Genomic DNA, 22,046 nt, shown 5'->3' with positions numbered 1-22,046 from the left:
CAACACGCGCTCGAAATACGTCGGAGCAATAGCGCAAACAGGACAAGGGACAAAAGAACGAGTAGACACACACAGCGCTAATGCGAGATACGGCTTGAGAGCCGGCGCGCGCACCGTCATGATCCGATCAAATGCCCGCGCGCGCGTGAGTAACTTCGTGTAAGCAGCGCATTTTTGAATCATTGAAACGAGCCAAGTGGCAGGCCTGCTTATAATAAAGATCACAGATTGGCTATCTGGGTCCGAGATGGCGTTGCAACGCAGTTTTCCGTTGCTCCGGCTCCCGCTGCGTGGAGTATACCACTTTTGTCCCCGATAGTACGTTGTTGCTTTGTTCCTTGAACCGTTCGTTTAGGCATATGCCCGTCCAGATGGGCCAGAAGGAAGTATGTGCAAATGCGGCTCAATTCCTCGGAATAAATCAGTTGTAAGTCCAGCAGCGTTGTGTGTGTGCTTCCCTGTTCTTGTCCTGTGCCTGTTTCACGGGTTCCACCTTTGCGCATTATGAGTAAACTAACCCAGCAATTTTCCCGCAAGTGTTCCCTAGAGTTCATCTTTTTCTTTCACAACTTGCCCTAGTATGGGCTATTGCCAGTACTTTAAGCGGGAAACAGTGTGGTCGCGCATTGCAAATCATTTCGCTGGGAATTGGTTCATTCATCAGATTTGCTTTAAGCATGCCTCAGTGTGAACCACTGTCAGCACATCAAAGCGGTGAAATGTCATCCTACACCGCAGTTCATTTTCGACTCCCAGAAGTTTTTGCTTGCAGATGCCAGCACCGGCGGTGTACATCTGCAAGTCCTTTCACCCTCACCCCCCCCCCCCCCCCCACCCTTCCTCGCGACCGCGCCGCTTTCAACTCTTCGTCTTGCTTCTGCGCCTCCGGGTAGGCATTACCCTTCTGACGGCAGCACTGGGGCTTGGCCGCGCTTCGTCCTCCTCGTCCAAGACGTCGCCGACCTTCAAAAAGGAGACGATGTGCTCCAGCACGTAATACCCAAGTCTGTCGAGCTGACGCCTTTCCGCGGCGCCCTCTTCTCCGTTTTCGGTTGGGTTGCACACCAACTCCGCTTTCACGATGCCGGATAACTGCCAGAACTGCGCCCAAGGAACAAACACGCAGGGCTGTCAGGTACACAAAGCTCAGTGGTCGGACGCAGTGAATGCACAGAATCATCACCATCATTATGGGCCTGATTACGCACCCTGCAGGACAAAGGCTGTTCCTATATCTCCCCAATTTACCCTGTGTCGTGCCTTCGGCGGCCACCTTATCCCCGAAAACTTACAATCTCACCGCCGCCTTAGCCAGTACCTCCGCAGCCGCTGGAGCTGAGGACCGAGGGTTTGTTTTATCGTTGAGGGCGGTTTAGCGTCCCAAAGCGACTCAGGCTATTAGGAAAACCGTAGTGAAGGGGTCCAGAAATCTCGACAACCTGTGGTTGTGCACTGATATTTATTAATTTGAACATACTGCTAATCCCACTTTGGATTCTTACAGGAGTGGGCTTCACATACTATAATATTAAACTGTACATCCGAGGCAAGTCTGGTAAACATACTCTGTCAGTGACGAAAGAACTGTGGAATCAGGTATAGAATCAAGCAAATTACAAAACCTTGTATTGGCCTATACATTAAGAAAAGAGTACACAGTCACCATCCACTGACCCGAAAGACACGGGTTAGATCCCCACTGTAGTGGACGTATTTAGATGGAGGCAGAATGCTACACGACTGTGTACAGTACGATCTAAGTGGAATTTATAGAGCTGCACGTGGTCAAAATTATCCGGAGCTCTCCACTACGGCGTCCCTCATAGCCTAAGGCGCTTTCGGACGCCAAACCCCTTAAACGATAAAGCAAACCGAAAGCAGAAATCAATACATCCTTAAGTTAACGGCGCGAAAATTCTATCACACCATAGGGGAATTTTGTGCGCTCCTGCTCACCTGACTTGTTCGGCGGGTGGCGAACTAACCGCTCTTCTTGCGGCCGTTGAGGATATCAATTAGCACCTTCCCCAGCAGCGGTCTACTTTCGCTGATACCAAAGTATCCTTCCAAGGCTTACAAAGTGCTGTTCGCCGTGGAACCCATAAACAACTCGTCGCGGAAATCTGAGAACTACATCATTTTTCCGTCAGTAAAGGACTCCACATTATGTACCAGTAGTTACCAGGGCACGGCGGCATAGCAGGCAGTCACCGCGCGGACGACGCAGTGCAAACTGCCAGCCACGACGACAGTTGCGTATCGATCCTCATTTTGAGAGCAGACGCTCCGGACAGGCTTCGCGCACTTGCGCGGAATATCACGCTCGCCGTGTGGACTTTTGGCTCCTTTTCGAAATCACGGGTAAAATACCTGGACCCTAAGCTACGGCTTCCACTGTGAATCAACTTTGCTGCGTCGCCTGTGGCTTGCTGAGGGTTTCACAAACCAATACTTCTTTGTAATCGGTATAGCTAATAGCTATGCATGTGCTTTAATTCTGCGGGTGCGACGAGACTATAGCCCACATTCTTCGTGAATGCCCTATATACAGTGCCGAAAGGCAGTCTCAGCCGGGCGCTGGACCGTCTAGGTCCACGCCCACTGACGGAAATTAAGATTCGCGGACACTGGCCACCGCGATCGCCGGCGGTACAGACCTCCCAGGCATTGATCCGATTCTTGAGAACTTGGTGCCTGCACGATAGGCTGTGATTGTACCGCATGCTTCCTGGGTTCACATACCAACTTCATTTTCCTGCTACTACCATTTCCCCATTTTTATATCCCTCATCTTTTTCCTCAGTGCAGCATAGCGAACCAGTACCTTCGTACCTGCTTCTCTCTTGCACCAACAAACTCCTTTGTATGCCTGATTTCAGAACCCATTTTATGTGATGGCATGGAGGCCTAGCAGGAGAAAAAAACCGGCGTCCGCTGGAGCGTCGCCATTTGTTAGTTAGTTAGTTATATTGATTTTTATGGCGCAAAAGCAACTGAGGCTATGCTGCGCCAACCTCAAGGTTAGAGTTTTTGTTAATGGTGAAGCTTTTTAAAAATACTTAGAGTTTGTTTAAAACGTTGGCTTCCTTGAGAAACCTAAAAATACATGAAATGTCAACCAGTGCTCGATCACCTAAGAGTAGCATGGGGTGTAATGGGATGCTTTCCCTGTAAAATGTTGTGAAATATTTCTTTCTTAGTTCTTCTAATTTTATGCATGAGATTAAAATGTGGTTCACTGTGAGTTCAGCACCACACATTTCACAGACAGGTTTGTTTTGTTTGGCTAGCAGAAAGTTGTGCGTGAGGTGGGTGTGTCCAATGCGGAGCCGACATAAAATAACTTCGGTAAAACGTTCTTGATGCCTACATGATTGCCATTCCCCTAAAATTGGTTTCACAGAATGTAATTTGTTGTTTACGTGATCTTGCCATGCGGCCTGCCACTTATTTCTGAGTTTACTGTTGATAAACTTTAAGCAATCCCTGTGCGGTATGCTCACTTGTTTTATTTGGCCATTCCGGGCTTGTGCAGCGCATACATCTGCTTTTTCATTACCTACGATTCCAACATGGCTAGGAACCCAGCAGAATTTAATGTTACGTTTTTGTTTTGTGATTTTAACAATGTTATGTATGATGTTACCTATTATGGGTTCAGCAGCATTTCTGGAGTGCAGTGCTTTGAGCATACTCAGGGAATCGGTGTAAATGATGCTATTTTTGATATTCTCTCTTACTATTTTTTCCACAGCTACAAAGATGGCATAACACTCAGCAGTAAAAACCGATGCGCATTCTGGTAGTCGCATTATCTGTTTGTTTTTTCCTTGGATTACTGCACTTCCAACGTGATTTTCTGTTTTTGAGCCATCGGTATAAAATTCAATGTAAGTGTCATACTTTTCTTGTAGTGCAAAGAATTCCTGTAATATGTACTCATTTGGCGTTTGCTTTTTATCTAAATGTGTCATTGTGAGGTCACATACTGAAGGCAGGCTGTACCATGGTGGTAAATATTCATTCCTTTGTGCAATATTCGGTAGGGCATCTAGTACTGTTAGCTCTTCACATTTGTCTTCAAAGCGCAATAGTAATGGTCTGATAGAATGTGGTTTGTTGATGAATAATCTTTTAGATGGACACTTGGTGACAACTGGATGGCAGAGATGTTTCGGAAGAGAACGGATTTTTAAGACATATGAGCATGCAAGGGCGATTCTTCGGTCCTCAAGAGCGGGCTCATTAGTTTCAACGTATAGGCTGGCTACTGGTGATGTTCTGTATGCTCCAGATGATAGGCGGAGACCAAGATTATGAATGGGGTCTAATCTTTTCAAGTAGGATGCTCTTGCCGAGCCATATACTATGCACCCGTAGTCCAGCTTGGAGCGCACCAGAGAGCGATATATTTGTAAAAGGCTTGCTCTATCGGACCCCCACCGCTTCCGTGAGAGCACTTTTAAGACATTGAGGGCTTGAGAAGCTTTCTTTTTAAGGTTGTTAATGTGTGGTAGAAATGTGAGTTTCTTGTCGAAAGTTAGGCCTAAAAATTTGTGTTCTTGTTTAATTGGTAGCGCAGTGTGATTCAAGTATAGACTGGGATCGACCTGTAGGCCTCGTCGCAATGAAAAAAGAACAGCTACTGTTTTTTGAGGAGAAAATTTAAACCCATTTATGTCTGCCCAAGCACCTAGTTTATTTAGTGTGATTTGTATTTGTCTCTCACAGGTTGATATGCTAGAGGACGTGCATGCTATTTGTAGGTCATCTACATAGACTGAATACATTATGGACTTGGGTATTACTTTAGCTAAGGAATTCATTTTTACTATGAAGAGTGTCGTGCTTAGAATGCACCCCTGGGGTACGCCGTTCTCTTGGGTGAAAGTCATGGAGAGAGTTGCTCCTAGGCGGACTCGGAATGTGCGGTTAGCCAGGAAGTCGTTCAAGCAGTTCAACATCCTGCCGCGGATACCTAGCTCTGTTAGGTCACGGAGGATGCCGAACTTCCACGTAGTATCGTAGGCCTTCTCCAAGTCGAAGAAGACCCCAATACAGTGCTGCTTGTGGATGAACGCCTCCCGGATGGTGTTTTCTAGGCGGACAAGATGATCTGTGGTGGAGCATGTTTTCTTAAACCCACATTGGTGTTTATCTAGTAGTTGCCGAGATTCAAGTACGAAGGTTAGTCTAATGTTTATTACACTTTCGAAAGATTTAGCAATGCAGCTGGTGAGGGCTATTGGTCTGTAACTGCTAGGACTTGTTGGTGGTTTTCCGGGTTTGAGAAAAGGTATTATGACTGCTTTTTTCCACTCGTCAGGTATATTGCCAGTTATCTAGATTTTATTAAAGAATTTTAACAGTGCTTCTACAGCAGCCTCGGAGAGATGTGCAAGCATAGCGTAATGCACGTTGTCTGGTCCCGGTGCTGTCTTTTTGCCAGAAGATAGTACCTTATTTAATTCTTCTAGTGTGAGAGGCTGGTTATAATCCTCATGAACACCTGCTCCAGATGGGAATCTTTGTTTCTCAGCTATTGCTTTGTGTTTTTGAAATGTGTTTGTGTAGTTGGATGAGCTTGAGATCTCAGCAAAATGCTCGCCCAGTATGTTGGCCTGTTCTTCTAAAGATGTTTGTGTCCCGGGTGCTGTCAAGAGAGGAAGTGTGAAAGGGGTATGGTCACCAGTAAATTTACGCACTTTTTCCCACATTTTCTTTGATGTTGTTGAGCTGTTTATTGAGGAGACATATTTCTGCCAAGAGGTTTTTTCTGCATTTCTTCGGACATACCGCGCTCTGGCTTTTGCCTTCTTAAAGGTAAGTTCTCTGCAGTGGGATATCGACGCAGAGCGCTCCAGGCTTTGTTTTGTTGTTTTTTTGCTAATGTGCATTCTTTTGTCCACCATACTTTGTGTTTCTTTTGTGCAAGTCCTGTTGTTTGTGGTATAGCGAGTGTTGCGGCCGATATTATGCATTCAGTAAACTTCTGATTAATTTCATCTGTGCTAAGGTCGTCACAAAATTCCTTTTCCAGAGTGGCACTTTTTGTAAAGAGTGACCAGTCGGCAAGCTGAATTTTCCAGCGCCGTGGCCTTGTGGGGATGATTGGAGTGGATGATGAGAGCCTGATGACGGTAGGTAAGTGATCGCTGCCCATGGGGTCATTTAAAACATCCTATTTAAAATCGTTAAAAAGTAATGGTGATGCGAAGGCTAAATCGAGAGAGCTCATTTTTGCTGAGCTTGGGCAGCAATATGTGGCTTTTCCCGTATTTAAAAGACAGACATTATTCGAAAGTATAAAATCTTCGATTGTTTGGCCTCTAGAGTCGCAGCGTTCGCTTCCCCAAAAAGGGGAGTGAGCGTTAAAATCCCCGACTACTAGATATGGTTCTGGCAGTTCATTGATGAGTTCCTGTAGGTCACGGACTGTTAATGTTATATGTGGAGGAAGATATACAGAACAGATAGTTATAGTTTTGTAGCTGACAATGCTGACCGCAACTGCCTCCAGTTTTGTTGTGAGTCTGATCTCTTGAGCAGGGACGCCGCTTTGTACGACAATCGCGACGCCTCCCGAGAGTCTATTTGCCTGCTCACGATCTCGTCTAAAAGTTTTATAATGCTTCAGGATGTTTATATGTTGTGGACCTAGATTGGTTTCCTGGAGACATAAGGCTACGGGTGACATTGACCCTAAAATGTTTTTTATGTCATCGTAATTTCTCAACAATCCTCTACAGTTCCACTGAACTAGAAAAGCCATGTTTATGTTTGGGGTAGGGACAATAAAGTGTTTACTTATTTTCTGGGCCCGTTATGAGGGCCCTGTCCTTCTTCCGCTCAAGAGAGCTGTTCCGCCGCTGTAAAGCAGGCGGGCTGGGGGTTAGATCCATCACCTCGTCAGAGGTGCTGGAAGACCGCGGTGAAGCCGCGGGCGTGTGGGGTTCTGGCCTCCCCCGACGGGGGGAAGTCCTGCGGGATGCTGGCCCATGGGCCGGCATTCCCTGCTTTGGGGTTGGCAGAGCAGCTTTCGCTGTCTCTGCCTGGGGCGTGGGTGGCACTGCCACAGGCGCGGTGGAAGTGGCCGCGGCAGGTGCAGGAGTGCTGTGTGGTGCTACGCCCCTGCGCACCACATCAGCGAAGTTTGGTTTCGCTGTGAAAGAGAAAGTGTTTGTGACTGCGAATCGCTTTCTTGCTTCTCGAAATGATATATTCTCCTTTGTTTTTATGGTGATTATTTCCTTTTCCTTCTTCCAGGACGGACATGCCCTGGAGTACGCAGCATGGTCGCCTTCACAGTTAGCGCAGCGTAGAGCTGCGTCACATTCCTCAGAATGGTGGTCCTTTGACGCGCATTTCGCGCAAGTTTTGCGGCCTCGGCAACTCTGTGATCCGTGTCCAAACCGTTGACAATTAAAGCACCTTCGGGGGTTAGGGATATAGTGTCTAACATTTACTTTGAGGTATCCAACGTCGATGGTTTCTGGCAATGTGCATGTGTTGAAAGTCAGGACCAGGTGTTTGGTATCTACATCTTTGTTGTCCTTGCGGATTTTGATTCGGTACACATCAATGACGTTTTGATCGGAAAGGCCTTCCAGCATTTCTTTTTCTGTGAGATGTAGAAAATCATTTTCGGAGATGACGCCACGGACAGTGTTGAGGGATCGGTGTGCTGTGATGGAGACAGGTGTCTCCCCCATACACACTATGTTTGCGAGTTTGGAAGTTTGAACATTATCTCGGAGTTCCAGCAATAGATCGCCGCTGGCCATTTTTGATACTTTGTAGCCGGGGCCCAAAGCTTCTGTTAAGCATTTCGATACGATGAAGGGGGATAGAATTCTGGCCTGTTTATCTTGCACTTCACTGTGGACGACATGGAATTTGGCGAATGTGGGTTTCTTTTTGGAAAAAAAATACTCTGCTTCGTTCCGCACTCTTTTAAGAGAGCGATCAGGTTTGGAAAGGGGGGGAGCCATAAAAAATTGATGTTTTTCGGTCATGGTGCCAGCCACCCACCATGGAGCCCAACAAGGGGACGCGACAGGAACTTGAAAGAAAGTCCTGCCCACGCCAGCTGTACACCTTAACTATAACCTAATATGACTCAACTCAGGGTAGTTGGTCACACACGGTTAACCCTCGCCGCCAGGAAAAAGAGGAAAAAACGAAGAAAAGAGGAGTATACAGGAGAGTTGTAAGAAAGGAGATAGGAAAGCGAAAGATGGAGAGGAGAACAGGAAAAGGCGACTGCCGATTTCCCCCGGTCGGGTCAGGCCGGAGGTGCCGTCTACAGGAAGCTGGGGCCAAAGTGGTGTGTTGCCTCCGCCGAGGGGCCTTAAGGGTCCAAACGCTCGGCATCGGCTCAACCACCAGGATCCCCTTTTCCCCGGACACGGCGATGCCACGCACGGCTAAGCGCGGATGCTCGGGTCCGTGGTGACGCATTGTTCACCATCATCCCCTTGCGGGGATGTCCCTGCGGATGCTCGGGTTAACCCCGTGGTGTCGCCACTCACCAACGTCTGCATGCTGCAGACGCCTCCCTGCGGGGACGTCGCCATTTGGTTCGTCGTTTTAAAGGGCTTAATTACACAAAGCCATTCAGGCTATGAAAGATACCATAGCGGAGCGCACCGGATAATTTCGACCACCTGCGGTTTTTTAACGTGCAATGACATCGCACAGTACACGGTCCTCTAGCGTTTCGCCTGCACCGAAAGCTACCGCCTTGGCCGGGATCAAACCCGCCTCATTCGGGTGAGCAGTCGAGCACCATGACCACTTAGCCAACGCAGCGCAGCGGCTCTTTGGGTGACCCGGGGTGTGACGTCAAGAAGTCACGTCACGTGCCGCCGATGTGGATGCGAGAGTGGCGGCAGCTGTCCGCTTCGCCTGGGCTTCGGTTATTGATGGGCGCGGAGTGTTACGTCATGCATTACGTGGCCCGGTGTAGGCGGGCGGCGGCAATGGCGCTATTTTTTGTACGATGACGAGACCCTAACCTATCGCATTAAAACACGTAATGGAAGTAACACCCCCCCCCCCCCCCCATGTTTTTTGCCGAAACCAAGCTTAGAATCCTGAGACACATGCCCACAATTTTTACGGGAGGTGAGAAGCTGTCCTAACTGCTGTCAACCAAACAGTAGTAACAATACCAGGCGACTCGCTAAGTAGGCAGCTCTGCAATCTTTTTCCGGAGACACTCACTCCGCAAACTTTTGTTGCCGATAGTACAGAGAGGGAACAGCTTCATTTGAAAAGGTTTTTCACAAAACTGCGCTGTGAGTAATATCGCTAGATCGCTGTTTTTAGGCTAAGCACCTCGTTTGAGAAGCTGCCTCGGATCACGTCAGCGCGAGGTTTCGACAATGCCATTTGCAATCACGGGATAACGATACCCTGTTCGATGACGTTGTAGTGGCCCGACTCAATCAGGTCTGAAGGAATACGGCCATTTGAGATGACAATAGCTAAAAGGCAGGAAAACCTCGAAGAACGGCAATTTCTGAATGTATGGCGTTTCAGGGGTGTATTTTAAGCAGGGGCAGCTTTCGCCTAATGAGATAATGCTACCACGAGATGTCTGTGCAAGTCGAATGTGCTAACCAGACCAGGCTGTCCTTCCTGCATCTCAATACTTTTTTAGTTGAAATGTCAGTTTTATTGTTGTTTTTTTCCGTACGACAGCTTGTCGCTCATGACCCAAGGGACACTTTCCAAAATTAAACTGACTGTATGCTACAGGAGATTTTGACGCCCTAAAGGAGTGTCAACGCACGAAACTCGTGTATTGACACTTATCTGCTTTTAAGTTGTCAAGAATTAAAGCGCACCAAGACGGCACAAAGTAGGAGAAAAAACGACATTATAGGCGCTATCAGTGCCATTATCATGTGACCATGCATGTAACACACATCTAAGGCATATTTTTGCAGCAACACTCTAGGAACAACGTAGTGAAAATGCCAGTACACTAGTTACCCAACAGAGCGAACTACGCCGTTCCGCTGCCGATCTTTCCTAGACTACTTGGCGGCGCCGCCGTAGCGTGACGTCTATTTTGTGCAATTATCCAATACCTTGTAAGCTAACAGGCATTCCAGAAAGGGGACGGCATTGCTCCTAACACTAAAAAGCTTCGTTCATAGTCTCAAAAAAAGCTGCACTACACAGGAGCAAGATGTTTGGTTTTAGCTTGGTTTGGTGTTTTGGCGTTTAATGTCCAAAAGAGATTACTATGAGGAACGCCGTAGTTGAGGCTCCGGATAATTTCTACCGCCTGGTGTTAGCAAGGAGATAAAAGCGGCTAGTTGGTATAGCATTGCTCTGTTGCTTGACTGCGCTGAGTAGTTACAAGGACAAGAAAGCCAGACTGGACGTGGAGCAACTATCAATTGAATGTTTAATTGAAAAAAGGGCACACTGAGGGAAATGAAAGCCTTCACTGGAAATGCGTGGCGCTGGTTTCCATTGACAATTATCTGGGCTGTTTGCCAACACGAGCCATCTCAGCCTCTCCTACACACACGCCAACCTATGCGAAGGTTGCTTAAGCACGTTTCCAATACCAATATCACCGAGTGAGAGGGCGTTTGTTGTCATAGAGCTCAGACAGTTCTTAATGGGGAAAAACACCAACACGCATGCTCAGTCATGGCTCGCATTTCCTTTGATATAACCATTTCATATTTTCAAATAACACTTTCAGTCGACAGTTGCGCCACTTCCAGTCGTTGTCATGTTTTGTCCACTCAGTTACTCAACGCAGTCATGCGACAGAGCTCCTGGGGTTCTTTAACGTAGATTCACATCGCACAGTACACGGGCCTCTAGCATTTCGTCTTCATCGAAGTGCGACCTCCAGACCACGGTGTGTACCACACCGTATGCGACCGACGCGGCTTCTTTGCCTAGGATCAGCGATATGATCACTCTGCGCACGCTTACCTCGTCACGGAGACGCCTGGCGGCCTCTCGGATCCTCAGCGCGGCATCTGCCTCACCCAGAGACCCCATGCGCTGGACAGCCGTGGAGATCTGCGGATGCCACGATACCAGTTCGAAGGCCACCGCAGCGCGCTTCATTGAAGAGCCAAGGACGAACCCAGCCGCGCACTGGACGAGCCCGTAGTTGCGCCGAACCTGCGAGGGTACAAAGAGGAAGGTACTTTGCCGCACACACTCGCCTTGACGGAAATACCGTGCGGATGAAGGGCCAGGCATGCCCGACGGCGGAGAACAGCTGGTTGAGGGATGTAAAGCGGCATAGTGTCCCCGTTAGTGCGGAACGGCGCAGCCGCCATCTCCTGTGGCCGCCTGTCGGCGAGCTAGACGGTATGCGCATTAGGACGCTGTAACCTTGTGTTGTGTTGGAATTTATGGCATATAAGCAGCGCGGGCTATCCTGCGTCAAACCTCGTTAAACATAGGGTCAAATTTGAAACATTGTCGCGCTTCATCTTAGATAGCAGAAGATAGTCCTTTCGAGCACAACTAAAATACACCGCACTGTTTTTAAAGGGACAATTATTACAACTTTATCCAACTATTGCTCTCAGTAAAAAAATCTTTCGAACTCCGTAGATGTTCGTCCGGCAGCAAAAGACGTTTATTGCTCAGGAAACAGGGTTTTAGTTGATACCGCCAAGTGATTAAACCCGAGAGGTGTTCACCCAAAAGAACGAGCATCCACCGCGTTGGATAGAATGGCGGTGTAGCATAGCCTCTGGGATCAGCGCCTGAAGTCGGTGTCGACGCAGACACCTTAGCTGCAGAATCTGCCGGTGAGGGCGACTTTTATTCCTTTTCAAAGTCGTTTCTAGTTTATAAACGTTTCGATTACGGCGAGAGTGGAATGCTTGTGATTAGAACGCGCTACCAAATTGCCACAGCTCCAATTGTATTCTCCTCACTGCGTGCTTTAGGACGGCCAGTCTTCAAAGAATGCGCCCTGCAAGCAGCGTTGTCCAGGAGGGCATTGCAGTGGATCGCCTCAAAACACATTTAAATGTTAGCCAATCAGAATCTTTTTGAAGTACGCGAGAAGGGCAAGTCGTCAAGCGTGTTTTTGGTGAGGTCATGTGGCTAATGTAGATGTGGCTGGTGAGGGAACCGCAATGTCTGCTCTGCAAAGTGCTACGGTCTCCTCCATCGGACTGGTCCTCATGATCGAGGAAGGCCTGGCATTGGCAGGGCTTAGCACGGGCGTTTTATGGCACAGGCTCGAAGGGGGGAGGGGGCGGGCGATGCAGATACTACCCGTAAGCAGTGGTAGGCTGTGCCAACTGAATTTTTAAAGTTCTGGGACTTACTGCACGCTGTTACAACTCGTCAGCAGCCGAAGCGATCGTTGTCCTGTGAAGACAAGACTAACGAACAGTGTACAGCAGATAACAAAAAGCAGACATAAGGTCGACGAAAACAAATGCCTAACCGGTTCCTGTTTTCGAAACAGCCACCTGGCGGAGCAGCGGCGTATCACTTAAGAGCTGCTCCACTGCGCCAGTAGTATGAGGATTCCCGCAGTCGTAGAGAATGCCCAATGCAATATATATGGGAGTATAGTCACAATCTAGTTGACGGAGAAGGAGTACTTGCAAGGGAGGGATCTCTAATTCCATCCAAATGTACAGGAAAGGTTAGGTTAAGAAATATGTGGAGGCCAAAGAAAGAACAGTATCCTTGTCAGCGAAGCGATACTCATTGATAACCCCAGGCTGCTGAAGGGTTTCATTAAAGCTATCGCGTGATACCCTTAAAGCAGTGTGTGCCCTTAGTTTTGTTGATTCCGCTGGAATAGTTTTCCTCGTCTTTCATTTGATGGTGACAACACGTAAGGCTGTTTAACAAATAGGCACTCCTCGCACACATTTAGACCCAGTTTTCCTTTTTACGCACGCCTCCCTTTAATCAGCGTCCTTTCTGCGTGTCTCCAACCACCTGAAGGTTGCCTTGCGATACAGGTTAAGCGCTTGCACCAACATGGCGTCAGCGGTGATGATGCGCAAGTTCAGCTATGAATTGGAACACAACCAGCTGTACTGCGCCCACCGTGCCGACAAGACTGCCAGTCTGGAGATTATACGTAACCGCTTGACGTGGTGTTCCAGGCGAGAAACAGGCATCTAGAAATAGTACCGGCGCTGACAGCCACCATGCCCCTGACAGGGAGTCTCAGGCGATTCGACATAAGCTTCCCGGCACCACATTTCGGTGCGAACTCGATAACTACAGGTATCTCTCTGAACAACAGCATCTAGGAGAGCAGTTTGAACTGCAAGTAACCTAGGAAGAGAGAAAAGGGCGAGGGAGCGGGCTGCTCTCATCTACCAATTCATCTATCATCCGTGTTGACCGCCAGTTTTGTCCTGCATGACGCCCCTGAGGTTTACTCACTGGCGCATCTTGCATAAGCTGGCCCAAAACAGACGACGGCTTGAAATATTAGCTAGAAGCGAGCTGCCTGAAAATTTGCAAATTATGTCCTCCTTCGAGTGCAGTTGACTTAAACCGGAGACGACTCATCGCTTCCAGTCAATCTGCTCCTGCGCAGCATAAACATAACAAGTGCTTATTTTCTACACTTCGGTACCATCTGAATTGCTGGTATGTTGGTCAAGTTAGCCACAATCAGTCGTGCATGTCGAACTGCCTGTTCTTCACGTGCCTCAACACTGGGAACAGATGCTTTGTTTGGATCCTTGTTACGTATCGCTTTCATCGTGTGGGAAAACCGCCACGGCTGCAGCGGACTGCATGAGTCATTATAGGCGACGTGGGGTCAACTCCCCGTTTAGCCACGGAAGCGGCGACAGTAGGCCTGACCTGAAAGCAGCCAGAGCTGCTCTGCCAGTGCACCCTCAACAAGAGGACGAAGATAGCTGCCAAGACCTGCAGTAATCGACCATCCAGAGGGGACTCGAGGGTCAGCTGGGTCCAGTCACGATGCTTGACAGCAGCATCCGCCTTCAAAGGAGCAGCTGACGCCGAGCGTTTTCCCTACCCCGCGTGGCCTTGCACTGATGAGGAACACGTGCGACCTACTGCAAAGAATGGGAACGCCGCTCGCGGACCTTCCGGTGTCTGCGCCACGTAGGTGGCATCCTTCTCTCAAGCTAAACACGTGACGAGGGCGCGTTCCCTAAGGACAGAGTGTGTGCTAAGTGCCACAGTGAACTTTTCAGGGCACGCCTTCTTCGGCAGGCCCGGCCTCCATCTAGGGATTTCAAGGAAAGAAAACCCTATAAAACTCGGCACCGAGAACGGCGCAGTAGCTCCTCTCATCGTGGCTCTTTTACTGAGACACACTCTCAGCTGCTGTATGTGCATAATGTCATTTCCTGTATAAAGTTCTCCTTGCCCTTCTCGTAACCCCGTCTCCGATCTTGCTCATGCCCTCTACGGCCCGGCCATGCCACCTGAATCGCAACATCTGGCACTGCCACTGGTCCCTGTTTAGAAAGAACGTAAATGTTGGATGGTTTTTGTATTCAGTAAGTGTGCTAACGCGCAAGTGCTGCTTCTAGCTGACGCCAGGGGCTTGATATATCCTTTTCGTACTCGAATGTCTTTAATTTTTCGTTTGTCGGATCCTTGTGGTCGCATAAGGGGTCCGAGACTTCTCAGCCACAGCTGAATCGCGCTTTCTGCGCCAGTGGACAGAGCCAGTCACGATGTCGAGAGTTGCGTAACCTACGATCAGTTAAGACAGTCTAGACCAACATACCTGCCACCAAACACGAAATTGCGTAAGGAACAATCGGTATCATGGAGACAGTTGCCGACCAATGCCTCTCCTCACGAGAACCTCCTAAACAAAATCCACCTATCTGTGTACCGTAATAAATGCCCACTACACGGGAACCGCCCCTAGCTATACAACTGAGCACTGGCAGGCTCCAGGACACCGGCTGTCCCGATTAACCATATCTGTACTCTTGAGCACTGGGAGGCTGCGCTGACCAGCATGAACCTTTAAAACCAGCTCCGGCTTATCGACAGGGCGGGATGACCACGCCTGTCACACAATGAACAATCATTTTTCACTCGTTCGCTCACTCACTGGCTCGCTCACTCAGTCATTCGCCCACTCACTTCCTCACCAACTCACTTGCTCACCTCACTCACTAAGTGGTTCACAGGCACTGGTGGAAAATGCCAACAACGCTGCGCCTACGCCTCCGAATTTTTTTCATCACGGTTTATTTGGATAGCAGCAAAGACAACAGAGTGGTCCACGATACATTGCATGACGACCCTAACGTTTTTTTTCTTACCACTCAGATAAAAGTGTGATGACGAAAATTGGGACTGCGGTACGCGGCCGCGCCGTTGTTCTAATTCCATTTCATTACGATTGTACGTTGCACTAAACCTTATAAGCAAGTGCTTTTCAAGAAAGGCAAGAAAATCATGTGAAACGTGTGAGCCTCAAGTTACTGGACACGCGCCACAGGCGAACGTGCACCATCAAGAGCCCTGCTAAAGAATCGTAACGGCCATATCAAATTTAGCACGCATGCAAGAAATTTGGCAGACACCTGAACGACAAGCACAAGCTGCTTACCAGATTCATGGCATTCAGTCCAGCTTCATCACCTGGCCACTCCCTCACGCCTAAGAACGTAAGCGTGTAACTGCTATGCAGAAATCTGGAAAGCTTTTGCAAAACCAGTTTGTCTCCTTCGCCGAACAGTGCCAGCTGCAGGCTGTGCAGACGCCGGCTTCGGGCAATCCAGTCAGAAAGCACTTGCACATCTTCCTCGTTCACAGATAACCCTGCGAGGACGGGGACGAACTTTTTTCTGGCCGATTTTTGAAGCAGCACCAATAGACATTTCACCGTAATTAGCCTGCCACTCAGTACAAAGCTCAAGAAGTACTACAAGCTGGCACAAAAAGGCGGAAACTTCCAAACAAATGCGCTAATGAACGAAGACAAAAGGATTACAGAAGGAAATTCAACTACACACAGCGCACAGTTTAATATTTTAATTACAAAACGATGTGCTATGTATTCTCACATTAATGAGCAATCTGCGTCGCGCTAATACGGACCGGAACTGTGATTTCCTAATATGTTCATGCTTCATGCCTTCATGACGGAGCCAGCGTTTTGTAAAAGTTGACAATTTACCTCCGCTTTAAGCGTATTACGGGATAGCGTTATTGGGTCCCTTAAGCGACCTGGCAGCCTTTTTGCTTATCACCCTACTTTACGTTCATGAGTCGCGGGAAGTCCTCATGCCACTTCTGGCGGAATAGCACAGCGGTGAAGCGATGCACCACAGCCCCAGCAGGTGGTTGTTTCAAACTCGGCCACCGTTAGGGCTTGACAGAGTCAAGGTGCTCTTTGCGCGAAACCATTCGCGACCAAACATTAACGGCCACTTGCCACGGTAGGCAGGCGGTACAATCCGGATATTTCGCACACAACACCGAAACGGACGACTGAATTTTCTCTGGAACGGGAGAGGGAGGGGAAAACACTACCGCATTAGTGCACTCTTGTTTTGACAATGGAGAAGAGACTCCTGGCAAAGATCCAGCTTAGCAAGCAATAGATAAGAGCGGGAAGTCAAAAACAAAAATATCTAAGGTCCACGACAGAAAGCCTCAAGTTCTGCGGAGCGAATTAATTAGTGCCGGCTCACACTCCTGGTGGAGAACGGAGCCAGCGTGTGGTCGCTGGTGGCAGTCTCCCGTTTTGCATGCGTATCCTGACTAAATTTCTCCACATTTTCAGGCTGCATGCGGCTCTATCGAGTGAATGAGTGAGCGAGCAAAAAAGCCCATGAGCCAGTGAGCCAGTGTGAGCTAGTGAGCCAATGAATGAGTCAGCCAGTGAGTGAATGAGCCAGTGAGTGAGCGAGTGAGCCAGTGAGTGAACCGGTGAGTGAGCGAGCGAGCCGGTGAGTGAGCGAGCGAGCCGGCGAGTGGACGAGTGAGCCGGTGGGTGGACGAGTGAGCCGGTGAGTGGACGAGTGAGCCGGAGAGTGCGCGAGTGAGCAAGTGAACCGGTGAGTGAGCAAGTGAACCGGTGAGTGAGCGAGTGAACCGGTGAGTGAGCGAGTGAGCCGGTGAGTGAGCGAGTGATCTAGTGAGTGAGCGAGTGATCTAGTGAGTGAGCCGGTGAGCAGATGAGCCGCTGAGTGTGCAAGTGAGCCGCTGAGTGAGCAAGTGAGCCGGTGAGTGAGCAAGTGAGCCGGTGAGTGAGCAAGTGAGCCGGTGAGTGAGTGAGCTGATGAGTGGTGAGCCCGTGAGTGAGTGAGCCGATGAGTGGTGACCCGCGAGTGAGTGAGTGAGCCGGTGAGTGAGCGAATGAGCCACTGAGTGAGCGACTGAGCCCGTGAGTGAGCTAGTGACCCGGTGAGTGAACGAGTGATCCAGTGAGTGAGCCGGTGAGTGAGCGAGTGATCTAGTGAGTGAGCGAGTGATCTAGTGAGTGAGCGAGTGATCTAGTGAGTGAGCGAGTGATCTAGTGAGTGAGCGAGCGAGTGAGCCAGTGAGTGAGCAAGTGAACCGGTGAGCGGGTGAGCCGGTGAGTGAGCGAGAGAGCCAGTGAGTGAGCGAGAGAGCCAGTGAGTGAGCGAGAGAGCCAGTGAGTGAGCGAGAGAGCCAGTGAGTGAGCGAGAGAGCCAGTGAGTGAGCGAGTGAGCTGGTGAGTGAGCGAGTGAGCCGGTGAATGAGCGAGTGAGCCGGTGAATGAGCGAGTGAGCCGGTGAATGAGCGAGTGAGCCGGTGAATGAGCGAGTGAGCCGGTGAATGAGCGAGTGAGCCAGTGAGTGAGCCAGCGAGTAAGCGAGTGAGTCAGTGAGTGAGCCGGTGCGTGAGTCGGTGAGTGAGACAGTGTGTGAGACACTGTGTGAGACAATGAGTGAGACAGTGAGTGAGACAGTGAGTCAGACAGTGAGTGAGCCGGTCAGAGAGCGAGTGAACCAGTGAGTGAGAGAGTAAGGCGCTGAGTGAGCGTGTGAAAAGGTGAGTGCACGAGTGAGCAAGTCAGCCGGGGAATCAGCGAGTGACTGAGCAAGTGAGCCAGTGAGCCTGTGCGAGCCAGTGAATGAGAGAGTGAGCCAGTGAGCTAGTGAGTGAGCCAGGTAATGCGTGAGAAAGGCAATGATTGAGCAAGGCAATGATTGTGCAAGGCAATGATTGAGCAAGGACATAATTGAGCAAGGACATAATTGAGCAAGTCAATAATTGAGCAAGGCAATAATTGAGCAAGGCAATAATTGAGCAAGGCAATAATTGAGCAAGGCAATAATTGAGCAAGGCAATAATTGAGGCAGTGAACGAGTGAGGCAGTGAACGAGTGAGTCCAGGGGCATGAGCGAGCCGTGGGAATGAGCGAGAGCCGTGGGAATGAGCGAGAGCCGTGGGAATGAGAGAGAGCCGGGGGAATGAGAGAGAGCCGGGGGGATGAGAGAGAGCCGGAGGGATGAGAGAGAGCCGGAGGGATGAGAGAGAGCCGGGGGGATGAGAGAGAGCCGGGGGGATGAGAGAGAGCCGGGGGGATGAGAGAGAGCCGGGGGGATGAGAGAGAGCCGGGGGGATGAGAGAGCCGGGGGGATGAGAGAGAGCCGGGGGATGAGAGAGAGCCGGGGGGATGAGAGAGAGCCGGGGGGATGAGAGAGAGCCGGGGGGTTGAGAGAGAGCCAGAGGGATGAGAGAGAGCCGGGCGGACGAGAGAGAGCCGGGCGGACGAGAGAGAGCCGGGCGGCTGAGAGAGAGCCGGGGGGATGAGAGAGAGCCGGGGGAATGAGAGAGAGCCGGGGGAATGAGAGAGAGCCGGGGGAATGAGAGAGAGCCGGGGGAAGCTCGCTCATTCCGGGGGAGTGAGCGAGCCGGGGGAGTGAGCGAGCCGGGGGAGTGAGCGAGCCGGGGGAGTGAGCGAGCCGGGGGAGTGAGCGAGCCGGGGGAGTGAGCGAGTCGGGGGAGTGAGCGAGTCGGGGGAGTGAGCGAGTCGGGGGAGTGAGCGAGTCGGGGGAGTGAGCGAGTCGGGGGAGTGAGCGAGCCGGGGGAGTGAGCGAGCCGGGGGAGTGAGCGAGCCGGGGGAGTGAGCGAGCCGGGGCCATGGGCGAGCCGGGGGAGTGAGCGAGCCGGGGGAGTGAGCGAGCCGGGGGAGTGAGCGAGCCGGGGGCATGAGCGATGCCGGGGAATGAGCGATGCCGGGGAATGAGCGAGCGGGGGAATGAGCGATGCGGGGGAATGAGCGAGCCGGGGGAATGAGCGAGCCGGGGGCATGAGCGAGCCGGGGGCATGAGCGAGCCGGGGGCATGAGCGATGCCGGGGAATGAGCGATGCCGGGGAATGAGCGATGCCGGGGAATGAGCGATGCCGGGGAATGAGCGATGCCGGGGAATGAGCGATGCCGGGGAATGAACGATGCCGGGGAATGAGCGATGCCGGGGAATGAGCGATGCCGGGGAATGAGCGATGCCGGGGAATGAGCGATGCCGGGGAATGAGCGATGCCGGGGAATGAGCGATGCCGGGGAATGAGCGATGCCGGGGAATGAGCGATGCCGGGGAATGAGCGATGCCGGGGAATGAGCGATGCCGGGGAATGAGCGATGCCGGGGAATGAGCGATGCCGGGGAATGAGCGATGCCGGGGAATGAGCGATGCCGGGGAATGAGCGATGCCGGGGAATGAGCGATGCCGGGGAATGAGCGATGCCGGGGAATGAGCGATGCCGGGGAATGAGCGATGCCGGGGAATGAGCGATGCCGGGGAATGAGCGATGCCGGGGAATGAGCGATGCCGGGGAATGAGCGATGCCGGGGGATCGAGCGAGCCGGGGTAATGAGCGAGCCGGGGTAATGAGCGAGCCGGGGTAATGAGCGAGCCGGGGTAATGAGCGAGCCGGGGTAATGAGCGAGCCGGGGTAATGAGCGAGCCGGGGTAATGAGCGAGCCGGGGTAATGAGCGAGCCGGGGGAATGAGCGAGCCGGGGGAATGAGCGAGCCGGGGGAATGAGCGAGCCGGGGGAATGAGCGAGCCGGGGGAATGAGCGAGCCGGGGGAATGAGCGAGCCGGGGGAATGAGCGAGCCGGGGGAATGAGCGAGCCGGGGGAATGAGCGAGCCGGGGGAATGAGCGAGCCGGGGGAATGAGCGAGCCGGGGGAATGAGCGATGCGGGGGAATGAGCGATGCGGGGCAATGAGCGATGCGGGGGAAACAAGCTCGCTCATTCCGAGGGATTGAGCGAGCCGGGGGAGTGAGCGAGCCGGGGGAGTGAATGAGCCAGTGAGTGAATGAGTGAGCGAATGGGAGAGAGAGCGAGCGAGTGAAAAATGGTTCTTTCTGTGATTGGCGTAGAGCTCATTCCGGGCCCTAAGAGCATGGGCTGTCCGCTACGCTTTGTCTATAAGCCAGAGCTGGTTTTTAAGGTTCATGCTGGTCAGTGCAGCCTCACAGTGCTCAAAAGTACAGTTATGGTTAACCAGGGCAGCCCATGTTTTGGAGCATGCCAATGCCGTGCGGTATAGGGAGGGGCAGTTCCCGTGTAGTGGGCATTTATCAAAGTATACAGATAGGTGGATTTTGTTTGGAGGCTCTCGTGAGGAGAGGCATTGGTCGGGAACTGTCTGCATGTTACCGATTGTCTCTTGGGCAATTTCGTGTTTGGTGGGGGGTGTGTTCGTCTAGACTGCCTTCACTGATCGAGATTTACGCCTCTCGACATCGTGGCCGCATAGTGAAGAGTGAGGGCGGTTATACCAGTGACCACTACTGGCACCGTTCACTGGCGCAGAAAGCACGACGCAGCGAGGCTCAAAAGTCTCTGACACCTTACTCGACCACAAGAACACTACAAATGAACAATGAAAGCAATTCTGGTACGGAAGGAATATATCAAGCACCCGGCGGCAGCTAAAAGGAGGACATACGTGATAAGCTGATTTAATGAGTACAAAAAGAATCGAGCATTTGTGTTCATCTGAAAAAGGGGCCTGTGACAGTAGCGGTACCGGATCAAAACAAGCTATCCATTCGCTGCATAAAGGCCCCTGAAGAAAGGCAGGTCGACATCCACGACTGATTTTCGCTAACATGGCCAAAGTACCAGCAATTCATGACAATTCAGTCCGAAAAAATAAGCCCTTGTCATGCTTATGCTGGGGAAGAGCAGATTGGTCAGAAGCGATCAGTCATCTCTACTATCAGCCTCAATACACTCTAGTTACAAAAGCTTAATCGACAGGTGATCCGGTGCAAATCAACTGCACTGGAAGGAGCACATAACTTGCCAATTTTCAAGCAGCTCGCTGCTAGCTAATATTTCAAGCCCTCACTGCTGTGGGCCAGCTTATGCCATATGCACCAGTAAGCAAAAGTCAAGGGCGTCACACAGGCCCAAACTGGCGCAGGCAACTCTAACTACCACCTCTGAGCTTTGCGCATTAGTAGAAGATAGCCCCTCTCTATCTCTCAGGTTACTTACAGTTCAAACCGAGCTCCTCGATGTTGTTGTTCAGAGCAATGCCCTGAATAATCAAGTGCGCGCCGTAAGGTGTTGCCGGGAAGGTTATCTTGAAACGCCTCAGACTCTGTGTCAGGGGCAGGTAGGCTCTCAGCGCCGATACAATGCCTTCATGCACGTCTCTTGCCCGGAAAACCACCTCAAGCGATTGCAGATGATCTCCACAGTGGCCGTCGAGCCGGCACGGTGAGCGACGTGACTTATACAGCCGGTTGATCGATGCGCCAGGGTTGTGTTCCAGTTCATAGCTGAACTTGAGCATCATCACTGTCCACCAGACGTTGGTGCGAATTGTCAACCTGGAACCACAATTCAGCCTTAAAGCGGTTCGAATCTTGTAGAAAAGACACCGATTCAAGATAGATAAGTGTAGAAAGGAAGCCTGGGTCTAAACATATGCGAGGAGTGCTTATTTTTTTAAACAGCCAGATGTGTTGTCACCGTCATATGAAAGGCTAGGAAAATTATTCCAACGGAATCAACAAAACTCAGGGGACACGCTCTGCTTTAAGGGTATCACGCGATTGATTGCGCTGATGGGA

The 22,046-nt window shown here is 50.8% G+C and overlaps 1 protein-coding gene across 1 annotated transcript in view; it reads right to left on the bottom strand.

The window, feature by feature from the left end:
- Positions 1-857: 857 nt before the first annotated feature.
- Positions 858-22,046, bottom strand: part of LOC149369693 (uncharacterized) — a 76,389-nt gene continuing 55,200 nt past the window's right edge. Inside the window, exons 6-9 of the mRNA XM_089559298.1 lie at positions 21,466-21,803; positions 15,584-15,795; positions 10,966-11,160; positions 858-1,101 (exon numbers count right to left, since the gene is read on the bottom strand). Coding sequence (XP_089415424.1) covers positions 859-1,101; positions 10,966-11,160; positions 15,584-15,795; positions 21,466-21,803 — 988 coding nt within the window. The 3' untranslated portion in view covers position 858. The remainder of the gene's footprint in view (positions 1,102-10,965; positions 11,161-15,583; positions 15,796-21,465; positions 21,804-22,046) is intronic.

This window comes from Amblyomma mixtum, chromosome 1, assembly GCF_055824585.1.
Source record: "Amblyomma mixtum isolate Tamu chromosome 1, ASM5582458v1, whole genome shotgun sequence".
Classification (NCBI taxonomy): domain Eukaryota; kingdom Metazoa; phylum Arthropoda; class Arachnida; order Ixodida; family Ixodidae; genus Amblyomma; species Amblyomma mixtum.
This window is presented reverse-complemented; position numbering and strand designations above follow the sequence as displayed.